Source organism: Megalops cyprinoides, chromosome 6 (genome assembly GCF_013368585.1).
Source record: "Megalops cyprinoides isolate fMegCyp1 chromosome 6, fMegCyp1.pri, whole genome shotgun sequence".
Classification (NCBI taxonomy): domain Eukaryota; kingdom Metazoa; phylum Chordata; class Actinopteri; order Elopiformes; family Megalopidae; genus Megalops; species Megalops cyprinoides.
Window position 1 is genome coordinate 33,474,755 of NC_050588.1, and position 14,426 is coordinate 33,489,180.

The window sequence follows — 14,426 nt, forward strand, 5'->3', positions numbered from 1 at the left end:
GAAAAGTTTGCTAAAGCCATAGCCACCGAGACGGTAGCCCTGCAAGAAAGCATATATGCAGTGAACTGAGCACTTGAATGGCAGGCCAGAACAACAAACTGAAATTTGCTAAACAAACACCAAAAAGTAGGGAAATAATACACTGCTCAGAATGTTCTGCAATGCCAGCACACTACTTTAAGTTGTACAGGACACAGCAGCCAGGTAGCAATATACGTGACAAAAGGAGGTAAATTTGCTGTTTTAATTACAAATCTGTACTGTTGGTATTTACTCTTTGCAAGTATGTACACTGAGTGTTGGTCAATCCTTCATTCAACTAGTAAAGCAAAAAAAGTTCAAAGGTTAAACAGAACTCCTTAGCTTCACACAGATTACAAGTGTGTGACAGCTAATAAAGATGGAAAACTTCAAAGGAGTTTTAAATGTTTTTTTCTTTTGAGATTGTGCTTTGTTGTTCAGAGCAGTTGCCTTTTTTCCACGGCTCCTTGTGACCGGGAGCCCATGGGTCCAACTGTGATCATTAACATCTCTTTACCAAGGCTTGCGGGACCCGCTGACATTTTACACTCTCCGCAGAGTGATGTCAGGAAGACACCAGACATGCTAACCCAAACCGGGGCCCTGTCCCCATCAGTCCTCATTAGGAGCTGTTGACAAAGGTCAGCCGTGGCACGGCACTTGTTTTGAAACACACATTTGGCATTCCAGGGAATTATTAAGCCCCCTAATGGGGCGGGAGATGAAGTTCATCTCAGAAAAGTATATCCCTGTTGAAGAACAATTAGCGTAAGAGGGACATCCTCTCTGGTTCTGTCTCTGTGCGTGTCCGCTCAGGGGAACAGACACGCAATCACTGCTGCCATGCTGGCTGGGACAATCGCTCTGTCAGACAGCCAACCAGTACTGAGGAAACAGCCTCAGAAGTCTGGGGAGTCACGGATTTCATTGTGTGCTCCTTTTGTTTGTGGTTAGCCCACTGTTATAGGATGGAAAAAGTCCACTGCGCTCCATTAAATTATTCGCTCATACTCTCAGCTCAGTTAACGACAAGCGACACACTTCAGAAAATTAGGTCTTTATTGCATTCTGTGCCAGAACACAGCAAGTCTTCAAACATTACAAAAAAAAGGAGTATTAGAAAATATACAAAAGTACCAGTAATCAAATATATGGGTACAGATTTTTTTTTTTTAATCTCCAATAATTTGGTGGTTTCATACAAAGTTTTCATACTTAACAAAGACCTTCAACAAGGTGCTAAAGGCTCTTCTTTGCTTATGTACAAAGCGCTGTGACGTTTTCTGCCACTTCCCCTGCAATGCAAACGGGTGGAAGGTAGAGGAGTTTAGTGGCTGACCGAGGTGACACAACTGAGAGAAGCATGTGATGGTTGGCCATACAGACTTTCAAAACCCTTGCAGTGACATACTTGTTGTACACCACTAAATAATAAAAAAATTACTGTATAGAATTTCATGGAGATGTTTAGAGGCCTGCAAAAAAAACAAGGTCACGATGGTGCATTATTCAATCAATAAAACAATGCATCATTCCTCCAGAACAGACAAACAAATCTATTCATGTCTGGAAATACATCCCTTAATCAGATTACAAAAGCGGCCTTGATCGGAATTAATTTTCGAAACCTCAGAGGTTAACCTGGGTACTTCTTCTTTGTCAATATTTCATGCTAGGGATATACAAGCCAGTACTTTCAGAAAAAAAAAAAACAACACAGAAAACTGAAGCATACTACAGGTGTAACCTCCAAATGACAATCAAATATATCTCTCTAAAAGATAGTGTTATACACAATTTTTACTTTGGATGGTTTATCAGTTGCGATGGTGGTATTGTACCTTTTCTCTCTGTCAGTGATATAGCCTGTGTTAACCAGTAGGTCACATAGTCTGCCTAAGGCTAAGAATTCCGTCTGGATAGTATATGTTCATTGGCTGAAATATGAGAAACGTCCAGCACGGAATCCTTAGGGTTGTATAATGTCTGCAGCCTGTTCCTGACCCCTGTATATCAACACAACCAACTGTTACTCTGCTTTTATGCTATGGTGAAGGCAGTGACAGGTAGGGGGTCACAGTCTATTAACTTCTATGGTCTGACAGTAAATTTGGAAATATGGAACTGGGACAGAAAAAGTCACAATTAATCATAATCATAATCCATACAACAATGAAAGCCGATTCTCTCCCCGTGGCTGATTTTGACCACGGGGTGCATTTCATTATACCACAGGGGTAAGAATACTCGTATTTTCTCTACAAATGCGCAATGTCATTGTTTATATGGGAAATAATCTGCTTATATTTATGGGGAAAAAGTAAAACAAATATCAAAATGTTCAAACAAAATGGCACATATCAGGTAAATGTCTGATGCAAGCATATATTTCCTGTTTCTTCCAATCTGCAAAACTGAGAATTTAATTGAAAAAAAAGTACTGTTCATATTTCACCGTTGCTCATGTATTACATTACATTCTTCACTGACGTGAGCAAAAATGTGTGAACTGAAATGAAACGGCGTCCATCTTAACTGTTTTGTTTGAACTTCAGTACAAGCAGTATGGTGCCACTTAAGACTACAAGAGACCTGAATGAAACACCGATATGCTGCAGAACAGACCCAGAGTGAATAAAATTCATTAAAGATGCCATGTTATACCATCACTGCTCTTCTCACAGACAACTAATGTTGATACAAAATTGGGAAATATGCTATGAAATAGTCATTGAGGCCTCTTATTTCATCTTAGTGATATATACAGTATATAACAATGGTACTGCATAAATAGGGCACATTAAAATTTGTATCAAACGCACATTTGAATAGGTATCTGATCAGAAAATAAAGGCTTTGCTTCGATGTTACCTGCACAATCTGAGAGAAGTAAATCAATAGATTTTCCATGGCTTTCTGGCTTTCAGAGATTCTGACACCTTTAGAGGGTGTTGCACGTCCACGTGCGCCAAATTTTATTGCATAAAAATCGAGTTGTTTGGCCAATTACAGTACTTGAGACAAATTCTACATGAGTAGAATGTTACTCTTTCATTTTTTTGATGAAAGTAGCACTTAACGCAAGGAGCCCTTGAAACTGAAAAAGCCTGCGGCTTTGACGAGATGACAGGAGGGACCTCACTTCCGGGAAAGCAGCTGATTCTCCAGGTCCTCCAGGCGGGCGGTCATCACAGACAGTGGGAGCTGTTAAAGAACTTAACGTGCTGACATATTTCATGACGCAGTGCAACCTGTTCAATAACACATTCAGCAGTCTCAGAAATAGGTGGCATTTTGTATCTCTGAAGTGTTTGCACTTTGGAATACAATAACTGACATTATTAAACAACATTATGAGGTCTTCAGCTGATCTGAGTTGCATAAAAACATCATTTTAAAATTAAAGAGATTCATTTCATTTCTTTTCATAAATATATACAAATTTCTAAACACAAAATAAACTTTTGTGTTTAACTGCAAATGTTTAAAAAGAATAAAGGTGTTAGATGTTTCCATTTACCCATTTATAAATAAATAAATCAGTTAACATATTAAATAGTTAATATCAATTTATTATATTTTACATGAATTCGTGTTTTGTGCTTTGCAAACTACTGCAGCATATCAAAGTATAATATGTAAGAATGACCATGGTAATGCAGGTTCTTTAGCAGATATGGACCTATATTCCTATCCACTTAACCTGCATTTTTTTAAATGGGGAGGAAACTAAGACAGGACATCTGTCCAGATGGCATTCGCAAATCTCAAGAACATCTTCAGAGCAGTCAACCGTTCAATACTGAACTTTAAGCCAGTTCAGAACAAGCTAGCCGGAAGTTTTTCCATATAATTCAAAAAAGAGACTGCACAGGAAGTGTGTCTTTGTATGAGTGTGCCATGTGAAGGGTCTATTATAATCTGTTTGTCGATTGCCAGGTGTTGGAGCAGAATGCAAACTGCGCTGATAGTCTGCAGCAACAGAAGCTCCATTGTGCCCCTATCCACCTCACGGTCCTGACAATTTAAAAGAAAAACAAACAATTGACCTTTCAAACAAAAGCACTTTCAGAAGCTCCCCGCCCCAAGAATGCTCCTCTTGGACACATCTGTTTCTGGACTCTAGCAGCAGACAAGGCACCCTTTTCCAACTTGATAAATAGGAGGAAGGGAAAGATTAGACATGTTTGAGGCCCTTTTTTAACAAAGAGATATTGATGCCCCCACTTGACGAAATTATAATTCCCTGTGATGGATGGAAAGAATGTGTTCTTTTTGCAAAACTCTCAGGGGTGGGCTCCAGAGCCAAATTTCATATCATTAAGAGACTTTGGCTGTACTGAAATATTAAATGTCCTTGTGTTTTGGTGTACATGCCTATCTACCTCCTTCTCTCTGTCTCATCTTCTCTCTGTCTATCTACTCAACTTATCTACTTGCTGTATATATATACTGATTAAGATTATGGGAAACATGGATCCAAAGACACTTTGATCTGAAGACTTGTGCTTACATGTTTGAAAGGTGTTTCTTAGACAAATATAAAGAGAAGTTCATGCCCATGTATGAATTTCTTTCCAAAAAAATAATTTTTAAAAAATATTTTTTGGCTACTTTGAAGAACCTAATATATAAGATAGTTTTGATTTGCTTAACACTTTTTTGGTCTCTGCATATTTCCATTTGTGTTATGTCATAGTTTTATTGTAAAATGTGTAGCAAATAGCACAAATAAAGAAAAACCCTTTGATGAGTAGGTGTGTCTAAATTTTTGACTGGTACTGTCTGTATATATATATATATATTTGTTGTATTACAGGCTCTGTTGGATGGGTAAAGGATATGTTTCTGTGTCAGCTGGTCCAGAGTTGTCATGGTGGCCTGCTGGAACTCAACCAAGCTCTCACAGGCACATGGGTCCTTCACCTCAATCTCGCCCTGGCTCTCCTCTGTGACACACAGACAACCAGAGACTGAGCACTTCCAGACAGCTCTTAGTACGTTCAGCCAAGCCTTTGGTTACATTTACTGACTGGGAATTAGTGACAAATTGAACCGTCACCTCTACTCAGAGCTGCCAGTGTTCTGAGTACCTCCACCCGGGCAGGATTGCATACCCGATTTACCCGATGAACACTTTATCCATTTTATGGCAAATGGTTAGCAATAAGGAACATATGCATGCTCTTGTTGGGAAATTTAAAATGTAAAATCTAACATACTGCATAGTTCAAACATAGGTTAAATGTAAATAACATGTTACTAAAACTCCTGAATAAAGTCTGCTCTTACATAATTCATTACAACTATTCACTTCAGACAACCAAAGTACATCTCCCTCCACTGGCTGTTAATACAGTCTTTGCTTCATGAACTGTAGCACCCATCTAGATTTTTATTCTGATCCCTTGAATACACCCGGCTGACTACAGGTGGCGCTAGAGACTAATCCTTGTGTGAAGGCTCTGATTAGTACATTGCACCGTACCTGCACAGACATTTAGCTTCAGGTTCTCTGCGATCTGGTTGATGGCAGTGAAGTCAGTCGTGTAGAAGAAATGTTTGTCCAGCGGCTCTGAAGCGATCTCGCGGAGCTCATCCTCCACTGCCTTCCCAACGCCCACCGCATACATTGTGATACCTGATACACACCAGCGGAGTGAGTCACGCACGGCAGAAACAACCAATTCTGTTTTACAATGCTAGAAAACAGCTGGTCAGACTGACCGTAAAACATTTGCAAAAACAAATCCTCTCCAAAAGCAGCACTTATGCTGCAGGAAAATATGCACTCGCTAAACACTGCAAGTCACATGCTCTACTTCATCTCTGGTGGTCAAAGGGTGAAAACACTGTGCACTGTGTTTGTATAAGATATATAGGGGTCAGCTGTGGTTGAAATACTGAGAGGAAAACCCCTGAGTGCTGGTGGTGATGAATCTGGAAGCTGATTGGCCACCTACCAGCATCCTTGGCTTTTTTCGCCCACTCGGTGATGTCATCCTGAGAGCGTCCGTCAGTGAAGACCAGGCCGACCCGGGGGATGTTCCTGCTGGCCGGCCGGGCGCCCTCGGCCTCCGAGAAGCTATTCTCCACCATGTGCTTGAGGGCCAGGCCTGTCATGGTGCCCTTCTCCATGTACTCCACCTTCATCACGGCGTTCTTGATGTCCTCGGCGCTCTGGTAGAGGCTGAGGGGGAACTCCGTCCGGACCCGGCTGGAGTACTGGACCAGCCCCACCCGGGTGCCGTGAGCCGACACGTCCAGGGAGTCCACCACCTGGTTCACAAACTGCTTCACGAGCTCAAAGTTCTGGGGGCGCACGCTCTTGGACCCGTCGATCAGCAGCACAAGGTCAATGTTGGCAGATCTACACGCTAAAAAAGACACGGTCAGATAGAATATCTCAGTGAGCAGGTCTGTGCCGCACAAGGAATTTTGTAATATTTCCAAAATACATACTAGGAAAAACTGGGAAAACTGTGATAACAATATAACATATAATACTTTCCTTATGTGATAATACATTAAAATATTATTTTAATATTATAATGTATAATGCTAACACTGACACTGACAATCTGATAAACACTGAGCATAGTAATATCATGAATGACACAAGGATTCACTTGAAAGCAAATGTTCATTTCCATAAGGAAGAAAGTGAACAGCCTATGACAATTGTATTATCTAGTGTAATGCTGGTTATGATGACTGCCATCCTGTACTGTTCAGACCTTTGTGTTTACAGGGCAAAAGCAAAGGTTAACGTATACATTTATTCTTTTCAAAACATTAAATCATCCTAGATTTCTACATTTTCATTGAAGACATGATTTTCAACAATTCTGCTATTTTCAAAAACAGATGAATTCCCTGGTTATTATTACAATTAAAAAAAAAAAAAAACTCAAACAATCAGGGCGCAGCTCTACAGCCTTATTCTGATTGGCTGGTGAGCCCGCAGGCACGGTGGTGTACGTACTGCCGCAGCTCTTGCCGTCCTCCTTCAGCAGCTGGCCCTCGGGGCAGATACAGTAATAGGAGCCGGGGGTGCTCACGCACTGGTACTCACAACCGTGCTCCACTGTGTTGCACAGGTCATCCTCTGAGAAGGGAGACTGGCGTTAGGGAAGGAGGAGCACACAGGCCCATCTCCAATGGGGGAAGGCTGCGAGACAAACAACTCGCCCACTTTGCCGGCAAATGTGTGACATATTTTGGTTTGGTATGAATGATGTAATAAGGTTTAATGATGTAACCCTATGGTACAATACCAATTAATCAACCTGACTGATCAATAGCAAAAACATTTTATAAATATGTGTATGTAGGCTACATACGTTCTGTGGCATAATCATCCAATAATTTGATCTGAAATGAGCTTTAGGACCTATTCCACATTGTAATGATCATACTTAGTGCTGCTATCCCTTCCTAGAGGCTTTATTGTCTAAACTTACATGTAGTTGACTGTGCGTGGTTATAGCTGCTAGACTTTGAGAGCCTGAAATGTCCATGAGCAATCAGAGCAGGTGGGATAGAGGATTCCATCTTTGGTGGGATGTAGAAAGTATCCACATTTGGCACAAAGAGAGTGTTTGCCCACTGCATGCATGACGTGCTTCCTTCAGGTACCTACCTGGCTTTCAGCAGACTAAATGCTGAAATGGATACACTGTTGTGTATGCATTTCCTAATGCAACTTAATTCTTTCTCAAGTAAAATAAAAAACAATTAAAGCTGCACACCCAAGATGCCTTGCCCAAGACTCATGCAAAATTTACGGTTTTGTCATTGCGTCTTGCGCAAAGTCCAGGGGCATTCCGCACTTACGCTGGCAGGTCTTCCCGTCCTCCTGCAGGGTATATCCTTCATTACAGCGGCAAAAATAGCCGTTCAGGACACTGACACACTCATGTTGACAGCTGTGATTCCCAAACGAACAGTAGTTGATCACTGAGAAGGAAGAAAGAATGTGAAGACGTTCACTGTGCTGCGCGAAAGCTTATACAAGACACACTGGGGGGTCTGGTGAGCAGTGTAATGGCTGAAATTGTTACTATAGCACTGAAGCACTTACTCCAAGGATGCAGTCACAAAATATGTGGGCTCTATCCTGGCAACATCTGAGCGAAAACCCATGGAACCTAATGTAAAGTCAGAAAAAATTTTCCCCTGTACTTGGTGAAATATTAAATGTTGTTCTTGTGCACCCATGAAAAGCCCTTTGTTCAAAATGTACAAAAGATCCACTGATTAATTATAACAAGAACAAATTGCTTAACAATTATGTCCAATTATGCTGTGTTCCCGCTGATGGCACTTTTCCCTTCAGTTAATCAAATCCTTGTAGAATATCACAGATATACAGGTGTTATATGTTTTTAGTGCCCTTTAAACTGTTTGTTTGTGGATGTCTGCAAAGCTGTATTTTGCACAGTACTGTACCTATTCCAATAATCTTGAATTTCAACAAGATAGGTAAAAAAAAGTTACATAACTGGGTCTAAAATGGAGAAACTGACCTTTAATAAATTACCATACACAGATATGAGGTGCATAACCAATTTAGTGGTGAATGCTGTATATTGCATGAATAGCTGGCCACAGGACTGATCCTACCAGAGCTAGGCAGGAAGGGTTGGTGTGATCAGCTGGTGATTACATGTACGGCGTGTATTGCAAACCTAGGCCACAACAGAGTGTGTGATGCCAGGTGATGATTGTTCTGTATGCAGATAAAAAAAGCTTTCCATTTCATATTGTGACTGTGCAATAGAACCATTTCTGCCAATGAGGAAAAACACTTTAGGTCCATGACTGCATCCTAGGATTGTATTTCGCAAAGGCTGCAAAGCCTCATAAGTAATCAAAGCCAAAGTAAGGATTATTATTTGCGGTATTAACACATATTCAGCATACCAGTGATTACAAGAGTAGACTTTCACCCTGTTTGTAATTACTGTTTCTATGTGTTAATATCTTAACAAATAATCCCTAATAGTTTTTTTAGGATTACTTATAATGGATATCCAAGCTAAAGTATATACACCAAAGTTTAGAACCCTTCATTCAAGCTAGCATTATGAAAGACTTTTTTGTTCTTTTTATGTAAGGCCAAGCATAAATCCATGGCAGTCGTACATTACCTTAACTTACACTGAGCTCGGATAAGTAGCAGATCCATTCTTCAAGGTAAAAGGTATGTTGTGCGTGAGGAAAATGTATATACCTGATCATCATCTACAGTACAAATAAAATCCTAAGCATGTCAATGCTTGCAATCAAACACTGCTTGTTTTGCAAAATATTTGACAAATAATAATTAATTAAAAAGACGTGTCTTAAATTAACAAAAATGGAGCTTTGCATTCTTTTTGAGGCCGGTCAACGTCGTCAATACGCATAAAGACGACGAGCAGAGTGAAATAGCTCGGCTCTGGAATGCATCGAGCTCGTCTCCCAGTGAGACAGGGTCACGTCTGGGACATTCTCCCCTTCTTTCAATGGGACAAAAAAGGCATTGTCCTTAGAAGGCCCTGGTGGCAGCCTGAACTGTGGGGTCACAAGCAATAAGGTACAGCACTGCTGTATGAGTCTTTCATGTGGCTTAAAAGGCACTGCATTCTCAGAGGTCCTACCTATAGAACATGTCCGTCACGGAGCAAGGGAGTGTGACTGAGTAGCCTGTTGCATCATGGTCCGGGGAGGGTGGTGATATAGATACATGCTGTGTGTGAGTGTGTGTGTGTGTGTGTGTGTGTGTGTGTGTGTGTGAGTGTGTGTGTGTGTGTGTGTGTGTGTGTGTGTGTGTGTGTGTGTGTGTGTGTGTGTGTGTGTGTGTGTGTGTGTCCGGGGAAGGACGAACGGAAGAGGGCGACCGTGTGAGTGTGCCCGCAGCTTTCTGGCTCTCACTAACTTGTGCAGGTCTTCTTGTCCTCGTTGAGCGTGTAGCCTGCCCGGCAGTCGCACGTGAAGGCGCCCGGCGAGCTGATGCAGATCTGCTCACAGTCGTGCTTCCCCTCCGCACACAGGTCTATGGCTGCGGTAGAGACGCCAGTCACTCAGGGGTTTTCACACAGCAAGGGAGTGTCTGTGCCTAGCTTGTCTGAGTGTGTTGCATCAGTGTCTGGGGAGGAGGATGATGATATAGGTGCACAGATTGCCGTGTGCATGCACGTGAACCCGTGTGTGTGTGTGTGTGTGTGTGTGTGTGTGTGCATGTGTGTGTGCATGTGTATGTGTGTGTGCATGTGTGTGTGTGTGTGTGTGTGTGTGTGTGTGTGTGTGTGTGTGTGTGTATGTGTGTGTGTGTGTGTGTGTGTGTGTGTGTGTGTGTATGTGTGTGTGTGTGTGTGTGTGTGTGTGTGTGTGTGTGTGTGTGTGTGTGTGTATGTGTGTGTGTGTGTGTGTGTGTGTGTGTGTGTGTGTGTGTGTGTGTGTGTATGTGTGTGTGTGTGTGTGCGTGTGCGTGTGCGTGTGTGCGTGTGTGTGTGTGTGTGTGTGTGTGTGTGTGTGTATGTGTGTGTGCGTGTGTGTGTGTGCGTGTGCGTGTGTGCGTGTGTGTGTGTGCGTGTGTGTGTCTGTGTGTGTGCGTGTGTGTGTGTGTGTGTATGTGTGTGTGTATGTGTCTGCATGTGTATATATGTGTGTGTGTAGGGAAGGATGAGCATCAACTCAAGACCATGTAAGTATGCCAATAGCTCTCTGGCTCTCACTTACCGGTGCAGGTCTTCTTGTCCTCGTTGAGCGTGTAGCCCTCCTGGCAGTCACATGTGTAGGACCCTGGGGAGCTGATACAGATCTGCTGGCAGTCGTGCTTCCCCTCAGCACAGAGATCAATGGCTACAGTAGAGAAAAGCCCGATACCACATCCGTTACACACTGCTGACATGCATGATGTCTCCAACAAAAGCAACACTTTGCCTAAGAGGTTGGGGCCACTCTCGCTTAATGGAAAAGAGTCAGATGAAGGATATATTTGGAGCAATTTGTGCTGATGGGTGTTCTTTGCCACACCTCAGTTGTGTAACTAAAAACAAGCAGTGTGGTGTCACTGTAGTCACAAATTAAGAATTAAGGAGTAAGGATTTTAGCCAACATGAGTGCAGCTAGTAGCTGTATGCTCATAAAACACTCTAATTGGCTATGCTTTTGAACAGATGTCCTTTATTTGTAGGAATGTGTTTTTCAACACAGAGCAAATTGCTCAGCTGTAGAATGCCTTGAAGTTGCCATCCTATGAGACAGATGGTCAGCTCCAAGTACTTGATCACTGCAAATAATAAAGAGGTAGTCATAGTGCAGTAGTCTGGCGTGATGATTTTGGGATTTTGGCCAGAAATCAGAAGATTGCAGGGTCAGCTGTTGGGTGGGGTTCTGCAGTTAAAGCACTGAATGTGGTACATAACCTGAATAGCGTCTGTATTGTATACAATTAAAAACGTAAACTTTAAGATCCGGATGAGGGTGCCCACTAAATAGATATTATTTAGCTTTTCCACAAACGCCATTTAGTCCTGAACAAAAGATCCAAACTAAATAAATCACAATGAGAAATAAACTACATACCTGTGTTTGAACATGGAAATCCTTTGGATACATTCTGATTCCAAATTCTGTATTACACTAAGTCCAAAAGTCAATAGGATTAACTGGACTTTTATAACATTCCATGAGAGTTTTGGCAACCGATAAAAAATCAAATAACCGGCTTGAAACTATGTAATGTGACAAAGATGGTTTAATGTCTGGTAAATGTGCTAATACACTTTGACTAAACAATAAAAATGTCACATTTTTATTGAATTTCGATTTGATTTATTCCACATGTATTAACTAGAGGAATCCTAGAACATTCTAGACAAGGCATGTGGCGTGTATAAAGTTCCATAAAATTCCGGTGTGATTTGTTTAACATGAGTGGGATATTTGAATCTATCATGAGGGAAACTGATAGCTGCTTAAAAAAAGAGTCATATATTTTCTGAATATTTAATAATAATATATCATAAAACAGCTGCCTCTGTGTGTTTAAAAGTTATGGACACACTTCACTATTTCAGCATATCAGAATGTCAAATGTCATAATAATTGCATTGTATTTTAGGTGATTACTATACATTATTTAGCCTTAGATATTTACAAAGTGTTACCAGGACTGCACCAAAAGAACTTGCGGTTCTTTTGTGCTGGAAGTTGCTCTGGATAAGAGCATCTAAATGAATGTAATGTAATGTATTGAAAGTAACCCACCTGCACAGGTTTTGCCATCCTCGTTGAGTCGATATCCTGGCAGGCACTCACAGTGGTAGGAGCCCGGGGAACTCTCACAGATGTGCTCACATCCATGGTCAGACTCCAGACAGAGGTCCACACCTGCGGGCACAGCATCCTCAGACTCAGGACAGTTAAGATAATGGAACAACATCTTAATCAAAGACATTTCGATCTAAAGACTTATGCTAAAATGCTTGAAATTTGTTTCTTTGTGGAAAATAGTGAAAATAAATACAGTGTGTCCAAATTTTGACTGGCACTGTATATTTTAGGCAATAATTGAAAATAACAGTCTAGCTGAACTAGGCTGTCGTCAGTTGTTAAACAACAGCTGTGCAAAAACTACAGTACCAGGCCATAGTTATAAGGCTGTGATGAGCTCTGACAAAAAATGTGAACTGAATCAAAACTGCGAGGCTTGAAGTTAGAAAGGACCAATGAGGTCAGGTTACCACAGAGCTTGTCCTGGAACTGCAGGCCAAACTGGTGGATGAGGTCGAAAGACTCGACCAAGAAGACGTGGTCCTCAAGGGGTGGGGAAGCCATGGCGCGCAGGGAGTTCATGTCAGCCCTGGCCACGCCCACGGCGTAGATCTCGATCCCCTTCTCCCGGGCCGCCGCCGCCACCTCCGCCACGCGGTCCTGCGGCCGCCCGTCCGTCACGATCACCGCCACGTGGGGGACCTTGGGCCGGGCGCCCTCCTCGGCAGAGAAGGCCACGTTCATGGCGTACTTGATGGCCAGGCCCGTCATGGTGCCCTGCGCCAGCGGGATGATCTCGTTGATGCCCTTCACCATGTCCTCCATCTTGCTGAAACTCTTGAGGGAGAAGACGTTCTGGACCTGGCTGGAGTACTGCACCACTCCCACCCGCGTGGCGTCCAGCCCCACGTCCAGCGTGTGGATGATGTTGATCATGAACTTGCGCATGGTCTCGAACTCGTGGGGCCGCACGCTCCGCGAGCTGTCAATGATGAACACCAAGTCCACAGGGCCCGACTTGCACTTCTGGTCAGCACCTCAATTGTTTTAAATCGTGACACAAGCATTATTTTATTGTTGCACTGCACTGTAAAATTAGCACTAAGGAAATGCATCAAGCAATTCAAAAAGAAAAAAAAAAAAAACAAGCAGCCTGACTGACAAGACAGGCAGATATCTTACTGAAAGGTGCAATTTACTCAAATCTCAAGTAAATGAGAAGCGTGGGGGCACAGAGCATCGTGGCTAACCTGCTTTTGGCATGGCCTCCGACCGGGCAGTCAGAGCGAGGAGGAGCGACACGCAGATCAATAGCTGTTTCATGTTCGGGGCGCTGGGTCTGGAGTCTGGCCTTGACAAACACAAACTGCACTGCAAGGGAAACAAAACCTCCAGTCAAAGCAAATCCTCTAACAAGGCAACATTCCTGCCCGGCCCTTCCCCATAAAAAATGAGGCCTAACAGATGGCTAGGAAGCAGGCTTGTGCCTAATAGATGGCTGCGCAGAGGATGTGCTCATGAATCATGCACAACTGCTGTTCAAAGTTCAAAGAGTTCAGGAAGTATTGCCAATACCCTAACTGTCTGACCGGTGTCGCTATAAATAGACTGCAAGGCACTTAGTAATGTCCATCGTCTGTTAGTCTACACCAAAGTTCCTGCCAGGTTTATCAGGGACAATCGCTCAGATATGCTGGAATATTCCCAGAAACAGCAGTTTTCGTCATTAATTGGCTTTGTGTTGATCAGCTTCCAAATGCACACTGGGAATTACTCTGGAAAGAGCATGCAGACCACCAGCACTTAGAAGTGCCATATGTTTAAAGTCTTACTGTCAGTGACATGTGTGAGAAACCAAATCTTTGGCACCGCTGACAAGACTACGACAGTGAACAGGTGATAGACGGAACATTTCAACAAGACTTGTAGATAATAAAATCAAATTACGTGACATATTAAGATGTAAAGAACATAACAGTGTGTAATTCTTGGCAAGGGTTCAACTGCCTGTGAGCAAGACACAGTACTCCACTGGGTAAACTTGGATCTGCAGGCCATAAGATTAAACAAATACTTTTTCATATGGGAAATAACACTTGGCTTCCACTCATTTATCAACATTGCAGGTTTTCAAAGCCAGT

The 14,426-nt window shown here is 42.4% G+C and overlaps 1 protein-coding gene across 1 annotated transcript; it reads right to left on the reverse strand.

Moving 5' to 3' along the window:
- Positions 1-3,159: 3,159 nt before the first annotated feature.
- Positions 3,160-13,595, reverse strand: matn4 (matrilin 4). The gene is made up of 9 exons (XM_036531843.1): positions 13,536-13,595; positions 12,756-13,322; positions 10,747-10,869; positions 7,858-7,980; positions 7,007-7,129; positions 5,985-6,398; positions 5,510-5,662; positions 4,866-4,970; positions 3,160-3,218 (listed from the first exon to the last, which is right to left on the reverse strand). The coding sequence occupies exons 1-9, from the start codon at positions 13,546-13,548 to the stop codon at positions 3,160-3,162; spliced, it is 1,680 nt and encodes a 559-aa protein (XP_036387736.1). The 5' UTR covers positions 13,549-13,595.
- Between the last annotated feature and the right edge of the window lie 831 nt (positions 13,596-14,426).